Here is a 15673-nt window from a genome sequence, read left to right as displayed (position 1 = left end):
GGCTCTTCAGAGCTCTTGGTGATTTGGCCTATTCAAAGGCTGTTTCTTCTAGCTCCTTGAGCACCTCCTGCCCTCTCAAACCCCAAGTGAAGGCTGCATGGGGCAACCACCTACTAAGACCATAAGTTCCTTTTGAAGGGAAAGGCATTTAATCCCAAGGAGAATCCACTTCTGGTTAGTATTCACCAGCAGATTTGCTTGAGTGTATTTATAATGCCCAATTATTTGATTGCTTGGAACAAAACTTATCCATCAACTTCCTGAGGTGTGCAGACCCTTGTCAGAATATTCAAGAACACTTTGAACCCTCCTTGTTTTTTTGTTCAAACATCTCGCTTCACTGTGCTGTGACCAGCAAACGTGATGCACGTGCAACTGATGTGGAAGCTTGGCACTGTCAGAGTTTGTTATCACAAGCTCCCTGCCCAAAAGGAGCACCATCACCACAGATGGCAGAAAAGGACACTGACCCATCTTGTGAACCAAAGGCCAGCCAGATGATGCTCAGCCTCACACAGACAGCAGCCTTGCAAAGCTAACTTTCCTGGAAGCTATTAACAACGTATTTTGACTACATATAGAGACAGCTTGAAGTCGGTGGCACTGACTGGGGCCCTGTTTGAAACTGTGGGCGTGTTTTTTGGGCCTGATTCAGATCTCACTGTTATACATCAGGAGTAACTGCATTGTGTTGGTGGCTTTGCAACAGGACATATTTACTATGAAGTGAGTATCCAACAGCATCAGAGGACAGTACACATTTAGAGAGCCCAGGAGCTGCCATGTATGGAACATGTTTTTAAGGATACAATTCTGCACTGGAGACTGAAAATTCCTGTGTCAGGAACAATGATATTAGAAAGCCTGCTTGATGCATCAGGCCCTTGTCTTTAAAGCTAAATACTTGCACAATGCTTCATACCACTGGCCTGCTACATACTACATCTGCTTCTGCAGCACTGCCACAGAAGATGCCACCAGTGAAATTTTGTTTGTAGCCTCTCTGGATCACGAGAAGCATTCACTTAATAAAGGATGCTTCTGAATCTTACTATTTGTTTCCTTGTTCTCCAGATCAGGAACTAAAGCACTTCCAATGCAAACAAAATTCAGCTGGTCTGTGCAAATGCTGTGTGGCTGTCATTCACAAAAAGCAACTATCCTTATCAGAAGAAATTATTTTTCAACTTGGGATTTGGTTTGTCAAGTGGAATTAGGCTTACTAAAAGAGGCACTGTGCAAGCAGATGAAAAAAAATCTCCCTACTTCACTATCATCAGATAATGAGATCTTTCAGATTAGAAAGTCGATGGCAGCATTGGAGAAAAATGCAGCTGAAGTCATGCATTATGTACACTTTTTGAGACACTGGGCTTTTAATTACAGTTACCTTGTGCTTGTGGCTGGCGTTTGCAGATACGTTTGCCTGTGGCTGCAAACCTCACAGGGCTGTGGTGTTGCACCTTGCTCTTGCTCTCATTCAGCTGAGGCCAAGCACTGCCAGAAACCCTTTTGCTGTGGGGAAAAAAATCTCAGGCTTAGGGAATTTGAACCATTTTTGCCTATGAAATGGTTTGCACATATTGGTATGTCATCTGTGGGGGTTGCTGTTCACAAGATGGGAGGAAATGACTGTTTTTAAATGTGTACCCTGTGCTGCAAGCACTCAGACCACCTAGCCATTGGCAGGGCCTGCACAGACTGAAGGTGCCACAGACTGAATATCGCATTCAGGTCTCTTTTGAGCAGAGTCACAGAATCACAGAATGGTAGGCATTGAAAGAGACCTCTGAAGACCATCTAGTCCAACCTCCCTGCCAGGGCAGGATCACCTAGAGGAAACTACACAGGAACGTGTGCAGGCAGGTTTTAAATGCCTCCAGAGACAAGAGATTCTGCAGCCTCTCTGGGCAGCCAATTCCAGTGCTCTGCCACCTTCAAAGGGGAAAATGTTACGTGATTTACATGGAACCTCCTGTGCTGCTGATCACATCCATTGCCCCTTGTCCTGTCACTGAACACCACTGAGAAGAGTCTGGCTCCATCTTCCTGACATGGACTCTGATTCAATGATTAATGAGATCCCCCATCACTCATCCTTTTTCCCCAGTTAAACAGTGACAGGTCTCTCAGCCTTTCACTAAGTAGATGTTCCAGTCCCCTAATCATCCTAGCGGCTCTTCGCTGGACTCTCTCCAGTAGTTCCATGTCCTTGAACAGGGGAGCCCAGACCTGGACCGGGTATCCCAGATGAGGCCACAGCAGGGCAGAGCAGAGAGGTAGGAGCAACAGCCTTGCAAATAGCACGGACTGGTCAACAGCTACATGGCCGGCAGCTAGATGGCAGGGCAATTTACGAGTAGACTGGGGGTTATGAATAAGCTGTGAAAGTCTGACAACTTCAGAGACCAAATTTCCTTCCCCGAAGGGATGCAAGCTGCTCTGCCATTTTTAATGGGGCTAGACAAAGCAAAAAACCCAAACAAACCAACCATCTGAAACGACTGCTGGTCAGTTCAGTGGGAATGGGCTCCAAGTCAGCTAGAAAAACCAAAAACAACCAAACCAAACACTAATGATGATAGAAAATGGACCAAGTACCAGCTTTTACAGAGAAATCCTCTGCCAGTTGGGAGCGCGGGAAGGCGAGAACCGGGACTGGAGCGATGGGCATCTTCTACCCAGTTCCCGGCCTCCTGACCGGTTCTCGCTTGCCGGCGCGGCAGTTTTCCCTCAGAAGATGGCACTCGCCTGCCGCCCCCTTCCATTCCCCTCTCCTCTCCCGCCCGCCGTGAGATACGGGGCGGCCCTGGTCCGGCCCCTTCCCCTCATACAAGGCCGGGGACTGCTTGCTTGCTTGCCCGCCCGCCAGCAGCAGCCGCCCCCACTGCAGCTCCTCCTCCGTCTTCAACCCACCCTTCTCTTCCCCCTCCTTCCTCTTCCTCCCTCTTTCTCCGCCAACCCCACCCCTCGCCCCGGGCTGGCCCGGCCGCGAGCTGCAGCACCGCGAGGGCTCCCCGCCGGCTTCCCCCATCCCCACACGCCGCGCACACCTCCTCCTCCCGCCCTCCCTCCTTCCCCACCTCCGCCCTCCTCCTGCTGACGTCTGGCTCTGCCCGGCTGAAAACTCTGTGCCGCGGCGGATGCGGCGGCTCTCGGGAGCGCGGCAGCAGCGAAGATGGTGGCCGCTCCGTGCGCCCGGCGGCTGGCGCGGCGCTCCCGCTCGGCGCTGGTGGCGGCGCTCACCGTGCTGCTGCTGCAGACCCTCCTCGTCTGGAATTTCACCTCTCTCGACGCCGGCGAGGAGCAGAGCGGAGGCGCCGCCGGCCGCGAGAAGCGAGACCGCGGCGGAGAACAGCGGGCGCACCCGCAGCGCCGCGGACCCTCGGCGCCGCACGGCAAGGCGATGGTAGGCACGGGCGGGCGGCGGGAGGGGCGGCTGCTGCGCCCCTGTCTCACGGCGCTCGTCTGCACTTCGGCGGAGGGGGCTGCCCGGGAGGCGCGGGGAAGTTTGGGCTAGCGAGGCGCGGCCGCCCGGGACTCGGCGCCCCCTCGGCCTCGCGTGGGCGTCCCCCGCCGCCGTGCAGGTGCAGGGGTGCGGGTCCGATCTCGCTGCAGGGGGTCCTGGCTGCCGGCGCCCCCGGCACGGCAGGCGGTGGAGGGGCCGGTGGCGGGCGCGCCCAGCAGCCGCAGCTGATCCTTGTCTCTGCCTGATGCCCCTTCAGCACTGCCTGCCGCTGCAGCGGGCGTTTCAGCATCCCCGAACTTCGCTGAGAGCCGCCTGCCCCATCCCTTGCTGGAAGCTGCACAGGCTCTGTGCTGTGCTGTGCTGTGCTGCACAGCTCCGTCAGGCCCAGTAGGTGACAGGCAAAGAAATCTAATGCAATCGTTCTGTTAACCGCTAAAAACTCAAGGATACCGGAGCAGTGTCCTCTTGCCCTGTCTCTTATTTTCTTTTGCAAACTCCCTTTTTCGTTTAAGTGCCCCAGGCCTGGAACTGCAGCAGGTTGCAAGGCTGGCCTTATTAAAGTTGTGTTTCTGAATTTTCTAATAGGTGCATAAAAAAGCATACCGACAGACTTCTTGGTCAGTTAAAGCAAGCCTCAGAAATGCACGTTGGCATGTGCCACTGCTGTGTAGTATTCATCAGCTCAAGAGAAGCTTGCTTTGGTTTTCTCTTAATTCTTTTAGCATTTGGCTTACCATAAGTAAATGTTGCCTCTTGAAATACAGATGTGTATTTTTGTCTATTTCTGTTTACATCTTGAGAGAGAAAGCAAGAGCCTGGGGCTTGGAGATGATTTATTCTCATAAATGACTGTGGGTGTTTCAGCCACAGAAGGGCTGCAGAGAACTGTGCCCTGGGCACATGAGTGCTCTGTCTCTGACATTTGGGATAACTGCTCTGAAAGGTGGTGCATACCCATCCAGCTGTGCTTTCTCTATGTGAAAATTAAAGTTCTTCCTTCCTGAGTTCAATTTTTGTCTCTATATGCAGTCTTATCTTGGTGCTTGCTGTGTTTGTAAGTGTAACTGTTTAGGCTCCGCTGATTTTCCCCTCTGCCTCTTTTCCTGTCTGCTCTTCTATTCTTCTGGCCCATTCATTTACAGATATTTTCCTTCTGGTCTCTCCACTGTGGTTTATCAAAGACTGGAGGGTGCTGAACTCTGGGCAGGAGGGGGGCCGGGAGAGGGCAGGCTGCACCTGGCACTCCAGCCCTGCTACCCAGCTCACTAGGCTTTCTAGGAAATAATCCTCTTCCGTGGGCTCTAGGGCACTGTCAGAACAAGTACAGTTAGCAGTTGTCCTGCAAACGGCCTGGCACAGGGTCTGGTTTGTGCCCGGTGCATTGGAACAAGTGCCAAGTTCAGGGCTGAGAGCTAATTGTTTCTGAGCTGGTGACATGCAGATGTAGAATATGATTATTGTGATGCTGGCAGTTATGAATCATGCCTTTGTGCATACAGATTTGATCAAAGACCTAAAGATGGAGCACTGGGGTTCCAAATAGAAAACATGTTTTAAAACACGTGGAGAGTACCTGTGTACCTTTTGTTAGCTAAATGACTAGTGTGGAGCACACTGGGCTGTCCCACAGTGTCTGGCACTGGTAGTAAAAAACCCGCAAAGCAACAGCGCTCAAGACTAGCGGCAGTGTGCTTGACAACGCCTTGTTAAGAGGTGATTTGGCAACACTTCTTCGAGATGACTTTATGGTACTTGTGGCTTTGCTTAACCTACACACTGGGAAGTGGCTATCATCCTTAACACTACTTTAATCAGAATACAAAACCTCACACTTAAGCATCCGTCTATTGATTAGAATGTGTGCTTGGTGGAAATGCGATAGGGAAATTGGATTTGTGCAGGTTTCTGCCTTAACAACCTGGCAGCTTGCTTAAATGGGTAGGTGAAATTCTCAGGCACTCCTGACATGCAAATGCTGATTTACCTAGCCCTACTTATGATGCCTGTCTCTGAGGCAGGCCCAGGTTTGATTTCAGACTGAGCTCATGAGGAAAATCTGTTTAATAGGATTGCACAATACCGAATCGGTGCGCACGGAGTTTTCATTTTGTGGTGGCTTTTTTGTTGTTGGGTTTTTTTGGTGTGTGTTTTAATGTGGTTTTGTTTCCATATTAAAATGCAATTTATATAATGTCCATGCAAAGTTACTATCATTCTCAGTGCAAGTTTCCCATACTTTGTGTATGTCAGATTGTTTTGCAACAGTTGGTGAAGCTGGCTGGTGTGAATATAGTAGTCTCATTGTATCCAAGTGTCTTTTGGGTAAGTGTATCCCAGACCCTTCAAGGATTTGTTTTTTCCTTCCAAGATTTCTCAGTGTTACATTTCAACCAAAAAATAATATCAATTTCAATGTGTCTTTGGTCTGTTATTGGAATGCTGTGTTTAATATGTCTTTGCAGAGTATTTTCTTAAGAGGCTGCTAAGTGCCTGTGATGTAGAACTTGATTACGTTTTTAACTTCGAAGAGTCTTTAACACCTGGACACCCCACTAACTGCCTTTGTAAGAGTCTTCATACTAAATAGTTAGGCAAAGCAGATTTTGGACCCTTTTCAGAACACAGTGCTTCTCAAATGTGTGCCTGAAGGTTGCCATTTGAGGGTACAGTGGTTTTATTTAGCTTGGTTTTACTTCGATCTCTGTATAAGACTGAAATGGTGGCAGGTGTTTTACTTTACTGAGCTGGACATAAGCGTGGGAGGATTTGGTAATTTTGTGTCTGTGGGAGAAGAAATGCAATCCTGTGAACCAGGTGTGTAAGAGGCATTGAGACTTGTATTAAATGCTGTCAGGTGTGAGCAATAAGCATTTCATCTGGGAAGTGAGATCTCACCCGAGTAAAAAGCATTGCCGCTGTACCTGTGCATAACTGAATGTGAATTGCCAACTTGGCAGGAAGAAACAGTTTTGAATGGAGCTACTTTGCAACTGAAAACATTTGCTGTGATAGTTCCTCTGGCCAGCTACATCTGGAGTATTCATTACTCATGAGAAGGTTCCTGCAGTTGGTCCACATTTAGTTAAACCAGCTTATGGAGATCTTGAAAGAAGGATGAGCTGTATGAGTAGCAGTGATTTCAGTGGGTACTTGCAACCATGTATGATTTTTGCAGTGGTTCAGCAGCACCCTTTACACAAGCTTTATTCATTTTAGCAAAACTCAAGCATTGAAAGCATGGAAGAATTAAGCTACCCTTTGAGAAAAGATCAATTTTGATGTGAAAGTCTTTGAAAAGTATGCAGCAGCTCTTTGCTGCTTGAGTTCAGGCTTTTTTAACGCAGCCTGCTAGCAGTGGTGGAGGGGCTTGTTGGTGTATGTTGTGTTGGGAGCCCAAAGGAAAGAAAAAGGTATGCAAATTCCTGCTTCAGGACTGCTGTTGGTGAGAGGGATGTGAGAGCAGAGCATCTACTGTGGTCTTAATTCACTCAGAGTGTTGCACTGAGAGGCAGTTGTGTGTCTCAGTGATGTGCTCACGCTGCCTGTTTGTGGCCTCTGCCTTGGCATTAGGTGTTGAAGGCTATGCCTGTGGGTATGTAATTCTCCCTCAGGCCTCATGACAATGTCAGGTTTTCACTATTGTCTGCTTGACCGTCAAGCAAAAATGCCAGTGCATTGTTACTGTATCAGCTGAGTGAAATATAACTCTTGTTTGCTGGTGTGGGATCAAAGCAGCTCTTCAGTCTGCAATCCTGTGTGTTCATTTGGAAGAAATGGCATGTTACTTTCAGCAGGAGGGCAGCAGAGGAACCAGGCAGAGCTGTCCATAGCTCGACGTGTTCTCAACTGTAACGTGAAAAGAAAGTGTGATGTTTGGGGGGGGAAGGGGCAATGAGTATTATCTGCTTTAAATCCAAGCAAAAGTTAAGCCAGGAAGGACAGTTCTGAGGATCACTAGTGCCTCTCTTCCTTGGGTTTATTTCTGTAGTGGAAGTTGTGGTGGTACTTCTCCTGGGAGCGTGGACAGTCGTGCTAAGTCCATTGCTTCTCCATCCTGAAGGTGCTCAGGCAGCTTATGTTTCTTACTTGCTCCTTCCTGGTCACTTCCTGCTGATGCACCCTGAGCTGCACCAAACTGAAGAGGCAAGAAGCAGAAAGTGGTTATGTGTGCCCAAGCTCTGTAATGCCTGTTGGTTACCAAAACTAGCAAATGTCTCCATCTGCTCCTCTGAGACAGCAAGACAGCAGCAACTCTAATGCTGGAGAAAATGAGGGAAAAGAAAACCTGGGAAACTTTGCTGCAGTTTATCTAAATTCTATGCATTAAATATGTCCCTCACCTTTCCCAAATCCTCTCCTAAAGTAAGAGTGATGCAGAATTCATCTTGTGTAGCAAGCTTGGTGGTTGTTTTTTTCCTTTTTCCTTTTTTTTTTTCCTTTTCAGAAAACAGGCTAGTGTTCTTTGGAAGAGTATTTATCCTTGTAATGTTTAGATTCTGCAGGTGGCTTCCCAGTGCTGTTCTGCCAGCAGCAAATACACAGCTCAGACCTCCCCTCTGCCTAGCATCAGTGCATTATCTATGTAGGAGGTACTCAACAAGTGAGTTTCTGCATGGCACACAGGTTTCAGAATGGCACCTGCACTGAAGCATAGCTTTGCACTGGGGGGGTAACAAGGTGGGTATTAAAGGAGAACTTGTGCCTTGGGCAAAGAACTGGGCTACCACTGGAAGACTCAGTCTAGTTGCTGGGGCTCGGCTCTACAAAGTTGCACTTCAGCATGAAGTATTCTGTTAAGATCCAGAAAACAAAAGCTATTTCAAGGAAAAAAAAGAGTTATTTCACCCCTAATTTACCCTTTTTGCTGACATTGGTGAATATATTGGTTCCATGTATGATCGATGGTACCAGATGGTACCTATTTAAACATCTTCTCTAAACAGCTTGTTGATGTAGGTATGTGGCCTCTGAACAGAAGAAATGAAGGGAAGAGGGCTTTCTGGAACATTTCCAGACCTGGAAGGTGCAAGGGAGCTTAAAGGGAGCTAATTGTTTGTGTGTTAAACTTGATTCCAGTGTGAATGGAACTCTGGAAGCTGGGTCCTCACTCATTTTACCTGGTCTCAGTGTAACAACTTAGCTAGGGTATATATATAGTCAATGACATAGAGCAAAAAAAAGGATACATTTCTTAGAGAATGGGTCTGTGGCACTGACCATTGAGTAGGGTTTTGCTCTTTAACAGGAGCTTAATTGTGCTGCAGTACAGCTTAAATAACTACTGAAAAGGAGAATGGAAACAACTAACCATTTCCTGATGGGAAAGGGGGGAGACAGTGCATCTGCAGCTGGAAGCTGCATAATGATTTTTACAAAGTCTTAGCACTTAACAAGGCACATGTTAATATAGCACACAAATCTTTCCAGTGACAGAGAACTAACATATGCATTATTTAAGAAGAGTATTAGAACCAGATTAGATTGATGGACTCCTGCAGCAGTTACCTCCTTAAGCATCTTCTCTGTGGGGATGTGGGAAGGTATTATATGAAGTGGATCTGTGTTAATTGGTTACGCCATCGGAAGTCTTTTCCAGGCCACCAGTGTATTTTTTTTTTGTTGAGTTGTTTTATTTATTCTTTGAATGTATGATGGGATTTTGCAGATGTTCCCTTTGAAACAGAGGTTTTGGTGTGTATTTTTTTTTTTTTTCCAGCAGGAGAAGACCAGCTGTTGTACAGGAGGCATACAAATCCCATTTACTTCTTGTCAGCTATTGCAGAGTGGGTACTTCTTGGTGTAAAAGGCCCTCACTACCTCCTGTGTGTCTGAGCTGTATGGAGAAATAGTTTTTGCTGTTTTTTTCCCTTCAGCACTGAAAGTCAATGATATCTGATACAGCATCTTATTAAGGCTTGGTGAAGCAGCAGGAGCACAATGAAAGCATGAAGTAAACTTAATTTGTAGAAACAGTCAAATGCCATAACCTCAAGGATTAATTTTAATCAAATGCTTCCTGATTTTTGCATTACCGTGTTAAAATTAGGTCTGACACTTCACTGGAACTTTTACAGTGACTCTTTAAATGGGATACAGTGTCCTGTATTTTTCTTTCTAAAGTAGGTTGTTGGGGTGTCCGATTTGGGCGGATGCAGGAGCATCCCTGCCGGAATGCTTGTGGGATGCTCAAGTGCTGGTGTCTGTAACTGCTTGCCTTGGTGCTGTTTGAGGAGCAGCACTTTCAAGTGGTTTAGCCTGATTTTTAGACTTGGGAACCTCAGCCCCTCTTAATTTTTATAAGAAATGGTAGGCCTTTAATGCTGTGCCACAGAGTACATGCTGAACAGGAAGGTGTCCTCTGGGAGCAGGGAATGTCAGAGTCCTGGTTGCTTTCTCCCATCAGTAACCTCCTGGCATCTGCAGCAAAGTGTTTTGAGCCACATAGCTAAAAGCAACACATAGTTTAGGGAGTTTCAATTGTTCACTGTCCAGTCTGGTCTGCTTCAGTCTGATGATTGTGTGCTGGTGTTTTTTACCTCCAGGGGAGCTGAGCCCTGGCAATTTCCAGCTTTATCTGTCCCTTTTATATTTAGTGCTGGTGACTGTGGCTGTCCCCTTTTGGGCGCTTAAGACCCGACTGAATCTCACAATCTCTGGGGTGCTCAATTCAGGCAGTCTAAGGCCTTCTAATTTATGGAGAGAGATGAGTGCCTCCAGAAGGCAATTCAGCTCATTTGAGGTCTGAATCTCTGCACAAGCCTGCTCCTCTGTGCCAGTGAGGGAGAGGTGCCATGGCAGTGATGCCCAGATACTTGCTGTGCTGCTGCAGGAATCCAGGTCTGGCGTTCCATTCCCTAGTCTGCAGCGTGTTTTATTAACTTCCCACACAGAAGTGGTGTAGGTTTGAAGTAATCAGTCCTTGTGAAATCGTTTGAGGTCTTCAGCAAAGACTGGGACCAGCTCATCAGCTGCTCCATGTTGGCATAGCTCCATTATAGTCCGTACGGACCAGCTGAGGGCTCCGGACCCACAAATGTAATTATTGTTGTAATAATGGCGTCAACCAAGTAATCATTATTTTTACTCTCTCTTTTCATTTCAAAATGAGAAAATGATTTCCTCTCGGATCAGTGAAAGCAATTTACATTATGCACAATAATGGTCTACATGGAAATATAATTATTATTCGTTTGTGTGGCACCATCTGGGCACTAGAAGCTTTACAGACGTGTGTGAGGAAAGGTCCCTGCCTTGAAGAGCTTCCAGGCTGCACAGCATTTAGAACTGTTAGTACTCAACAGGAGTCATCAGTGTAACTTTTGCAGCATTGCCATCAGGAAGCTGTTCAGCACAGGACTTCCACAGGCTCTTCTTCGGTGATTTTTTTTCACTCGCCTATCACAATTTTGCTGTGATTGGCACTCTGCAGCCTAAGGGCAGGATGAGTCAATGGGCTGATTAGTGTGGATGGATCCAGAAAGAAATCAGCAAGAGGCTGGTATTATAAGCTGTTTTCAGGCAGTAAAAGGAGAATTCCAGGCTTCACTTGGATGTGGAAGATGGGCTTGATGCCTTTTAGGCCAGTGCCTCCCGTGGAGTTACTCCCAAGCTTTACATCTGATAGAGCACTGAATGCTTTACTGCCTTTGAGTATAAAGTAGAAGTGTAGAGACCAGGATATAAAAATTGAGCAACATGTGACCTTGCCTAAACATATAGATATGATGTAACCTTGCAAAGTACATCCTTTTATGTGAAGGACCAAAAGGGTCAGTGAAGGACACTTGAATCATGTGACTTCTTATTTTTAGAGATGATTAGAGGATTCCTCCAAGGGATGAACTATTTATAGCATGCCTATAATTGGCTGCTTGGTTGCTTGTTTTGGTTTCTTTTTGTGTTGGTGTGGGGGATTTTTTTGTTAGTTTCTCTTCTTTATGTGTGTGTGTGGTAATGAAATTGAACTTCAGAATGAATGAATATCAGCTTAGTGAAAAAAGTTAGCTAGAAAAGATTTCAAACTAGTGTATGGTTGAGTCTGAGGTCAGCTCTTGAGTGCTTCCCACATACATTGTGTTTTCAAGCTACTACTCTTAGTGCTGCTCTGTTATATTATTAGAGAGTAAGTGGGATGCTTCTTTAAAACACTTCTGTAAAGCTGAATGACACTGCAAACCTTAGTTCCTGGATTTGGTTGAATGAGTCATGTATGCTCAGTTTTACTTCATACTACAGCCTTTGCTTGCCCTTGATGTGCACTTTTGTGGTGCAGTTGTGTTGGTTGAGTCCGAGGGCATTTTGATTCGAGCTGATGCTATTTGCTGACTTTGCTGTATGGTGAGTTTTGGATTTCATGCTCTCTGAATTTCTGAGAGGTTGTCTGTTTTGTTCTTAAAACTCAGCCTGTTTTTAGTTGTCTTTGTTCTTTGTAGTTGCATTCAGGAGGACACGTGGTTGAGTTAAAATGCCTCTGAAAGAGAAAGTGCTGGAGGTTGTGGCTGTGTTGTCTAAAGTCAAACGAGTTCCCTGAAAGTGCATCCAGGCTGTTGACCCTTCCTTGGGAGGTGAGCAAACCAACCTGAGAAGTGATGTTTCTATGGCAAATCTGTGGTTCTTCAGAGACTTACAGCCACATGTCAGAGAGGCGAGTGGCATCCTTGTGTCACACATTCTATCTGCAGGATGACAGCTGGCCACTTTGATGGAGAGCCTCACAGCTGCCATGGCCATCAGTTATCTTTTTAACGTGGTCTGGCTGTGTATCTGGAGCTGTAACTAGTTACCTGGCCATCCGCTAACTATGGAATTTGAATTGGACTTCTGTGTAGAAATGAAGAGTTTCCAGAGGACTGGGGTCATCTTGAACAAACATGTGAAGGAAAAATGATCTGTTACCAAGCTAATAATACCTGGTAGAAAAAAAAACTCTCTCATGAAAAATGGCAGCTTGCTGCCTGCAAAGGTTCATGTTTGGGTAGCTGGAGATAAAACTATGCATGCAACTATATGGGCTGAGATGCCCACAGACTTGCTTATGCACTTAGAATATTCTGTGAGTGTCTGACACAGATGTTTGAATATATGTAGATATGGACTCAGGTGGCTACCTTAAGGCATCTAAGTTCATCAACTTGGCATACAGTGTTTAAAACCCAAGCAAACAAGCAGAAGAGGAGTCAGTGTAGTAAACAAAGCTGTTAGTGTGTGTACACCAGGAGAATAATAATACTTTGCACAGCTACTGTGCCTGCAATTGCTTACATTTTGGCATGCACTGGAATTGAGTTTAGTCACTCAGCTGCATAAATAGAAACTTGGAGGTGCTGTCTGCTAGCAGCAGTACATGGAGCAGCACCTCAGCCATGAGCCAGCTTTTTTGGCAGCCTTACAAGAAAAGATGTGCAAGTTTTCAGTGCAATATTTTGATAAGTCACTGGTTCTTATTAAAATAATAATTATGGTGATAATTATAACTGTAGTTGGCTCTGACTGAGCTGCTAAGTGAGTAGGGGGCGGCAGGAGGAGGATTCTGAAATATTCTTGTAAACCCATCAGCATCCTGCTCCTTCAGCTCTGTGCACACAGAGGAGGACATTCATGTCTGTATTTCTGGCATGTTGTCTGCCAGTGCGTGGCAGTGGCTGTGTGCTCCCTGGCTCCCCATGGGAGGGAGCTGGAGATTCCTGCTCAGTCTGCCTCGCAGGCTGATCATCATCCCTGTGTTTGTGTTCCTAATAGCAGAGATATGATCAAAATAGGTGATAGTATTTTGCAGCAGCACTGTGATAAAACAGCGTAATGAGCTCATGGCTGTCTGGCTTTCTTTAGCTGGCACTGTGACATTTGCTGTGTCCGTGACTTCACGGCAAGATGATGCCGTTGTGTTCCCAAAAGCCCAGATCGGGCCCTGATAACATTGAAACCACAGGAAGGTTTGTTAGCAGGTAGCACTCTAGCTGCAATGACACTTTCCTCAGCCTTTCTACTCTAATTCAGTATTAAACATTTACACCAGCCAGACTGCCCCTGCATGGCCTCCTGTGCTAAGTGACTGTGAGTGATTAATGACTGTTTATTAGAAAAAGATGGCCTCCAACACACTCATTTCCCAGCGATTTCCCCTCCTCACTCTCAGCCTTCATTTATAAAATAGGATATTTTTCTGTTAGTTTTTGTTTGCTGGGATTTTCTTAAGTTGATTTTTTTTTCCTCCCCCTTGGATATCTAGGAAAAGCTGACAGCACTGGCCACTGCTTGCTTCTCTCTGTGTGAAGCTGCAGTGGGCATCTGGAGTGTGAGTTTTCAGATGCTTGATCCCTTTGCTTAGGGCTTCAGCAAAATGCCTCTTGAAATGGGCAGAAGGAGAGTTTAGGTTTTAAGTTGCAGGACAAGTTTCTTGCAAGGAGAGGAGCACACGTGGGGGACATTGGGAAGACAATTAAGAGGTCAGCTGTAAAAAGTCTGTGGGACCTCTGGGAGCACAATCAATTTGAAAATGGGATAAATCTAAATGCATTCATCACCCTTTCAGAGCACAGGAATTTTCCAGAAGTGATTCTCATACCAAGTGCTCCTTTTCAGAGGTGGCTGATGCAGAGAAAGTGCAAGGTTTGTTTGGTGTTCTAGTAGGGTCATGTAGCTTGAGACTTCGGTTCTGCAGCTGCTGTGGGACCCACTGCTTTATGCACATGTTCCACACAGCAGGATTTGCCCCAAAAGTACTTTATGTGGAAGTTAGGTTATGGGGTTTGTTTGCCTTTATACAGCCAAATACCTAAGTAAAAAAAGTGCTGTAGTAGAGTTCAGGCAAGTTTGACACAGTGCTTTTAAGACAATTTGGGTCTTGTCCTTTTCAGTACCATCAGCGCCCTGTCAGATGTCATGCTGTCAGAATGCTACCACCAGGATACTTCATTCTGTAGTTGAAGTCCTTCAGAGGATTTTTCACTTTGTAGTTGTGTTGATGTAAATTTGCAGTAATTCTCATATCAAGGACCCATGTGGAGGAAAATAAGGATCTCTCAGGTCAGTGGCCCTTCAAGGATCCTATATCTGGGCAGTATGGACATCTCAGTGACAGGCGGAGAGCAGTTCTGTTGCTTTGGAAATGTCGCTGTAATTTTCTAGTGATTGTTCAACAGTCATACACTGTGCTTTAAATGATTTCTGCTTGTGGGCTATGTGTCACTTGGAAGGAAGAAGTGAAAGGAAACCCTTAAATTTCTTAATGTCCCTGATTCAACTTCTGGGCTGCGTTTTCATTTTAGTTACCAGACCTAGCCAGGCTTTGATCTGAAGTCTGCTACCTAAACAAACCTCTTGAATGCTCAGAAACCTCTGGTAGCCAGTGAGCAAGGTGAAGTTTGTTGTACTTGTTACTAAATGTTTGTATTTTGTGCTTAGTTTAGTCATAGTCTTGTGTATTACCTTCCTCCTTGACCAATTCACTCCTGTTTCTGGAGGTTTTCTCAGTGGTTGCAGAAGCTGGTTCAAGTCCTGGTTTGACGTTACTGGGAGTTACAGCATTGGCTTCAGTAGCTTAGGTGGGATTGTGTTGGTAGCACAGTAGCTTAGGAGGTGGATTAATGTAATTGCAGAGAAAAGTACTTCAGGTCTCTATTAGACACTTGATAAGTAGTAACTGGGCTATAGGATGGTGTTTCTCCTTTGAATAAATTGGTGTGGGTTTGTTTTCCTTGCTTGCTGTCCTTGGCAAGCTGCTTTCTTCCCGAACTGCAGTTGCCCAGTTTGAAAGACTGGTTCCCATTTTCTTACAATAACACTTGTGCAGCATTTGCCTGTTGTAGGCTGCCTGCAGGCAGCAAAATGTACTCTCCAGTGTTTCAGTCTGTTAGGGTTAGGATGGCAGTGATGTAGAGATGCTGTAGGAGTTTGAATCATCTCTTCAGTAGAGAGATGGTGGTTTGGTTGGTTTTGGTTTTCCTCCCTCCATGTTTACTAGGGTGAAATGCACTCAGAGCTCAAGTTTGTAACTCATAAGCAGGCAGAGACAGGCATGCACACCTGAATTTTATTTTCAGGCACCCACACCTCTATTTTCATGTTTTGTCTTCTTGCTCCTGATTCTCCTCCCCATGCTGCTGCAGAGCTGGGCAAAGTGAGTGGCTGCATAGTGCTTATTTGCTGACTGGTGTTAAACTGTGCTTAGGTGGCTGAGGAGACCATGTAGCAGTACTTTGCTGT

At 46.0% G+C, this 15673-nt stretch overlaps 1 protein-coding gene across 1 annotated transcript in view; it reads left to right on the top strand.

The window, feature by feature from the left end:
- Positions 1-3178: 3178 nt before the first annotated feature.
- Positions 3179-15673, top strand: part of XYLT1 (xylosyltransferase 1) — a 184325-nt gene continuing 171830 nt past the window's right edge. Inside the window, exon 1 of the mRNA XM_068146850.1 lies at positions 3179-3409. Coding sequence (XP_068002951.1) covers positions 3179-3409 — 231 coding nt within the window. The remainder of the gene's footprint in view (positions 3410-15673) is intronic.

Source organism: Melanerpes formicivorus, unplaced genomic scaffold (assembly GCF_026170545.1).
Source record: "Melanerpes formicivorus ecotype bairdi unplaced genomic scaffold, bMelFor1.0.p_v2 SCAF_14, whole genome shotgun sequence".
NCBI lineage: Eukaryota > Metazoa > Chordata > Aves > Piciformes > Picidae > Melanerpes > Melanerpes formicivorus.
The sequence above is the reverse complement of the archived record's forward strand: the minus strand, read 5'-3'. Positions and strand labels throughout refer to the sequence as shown.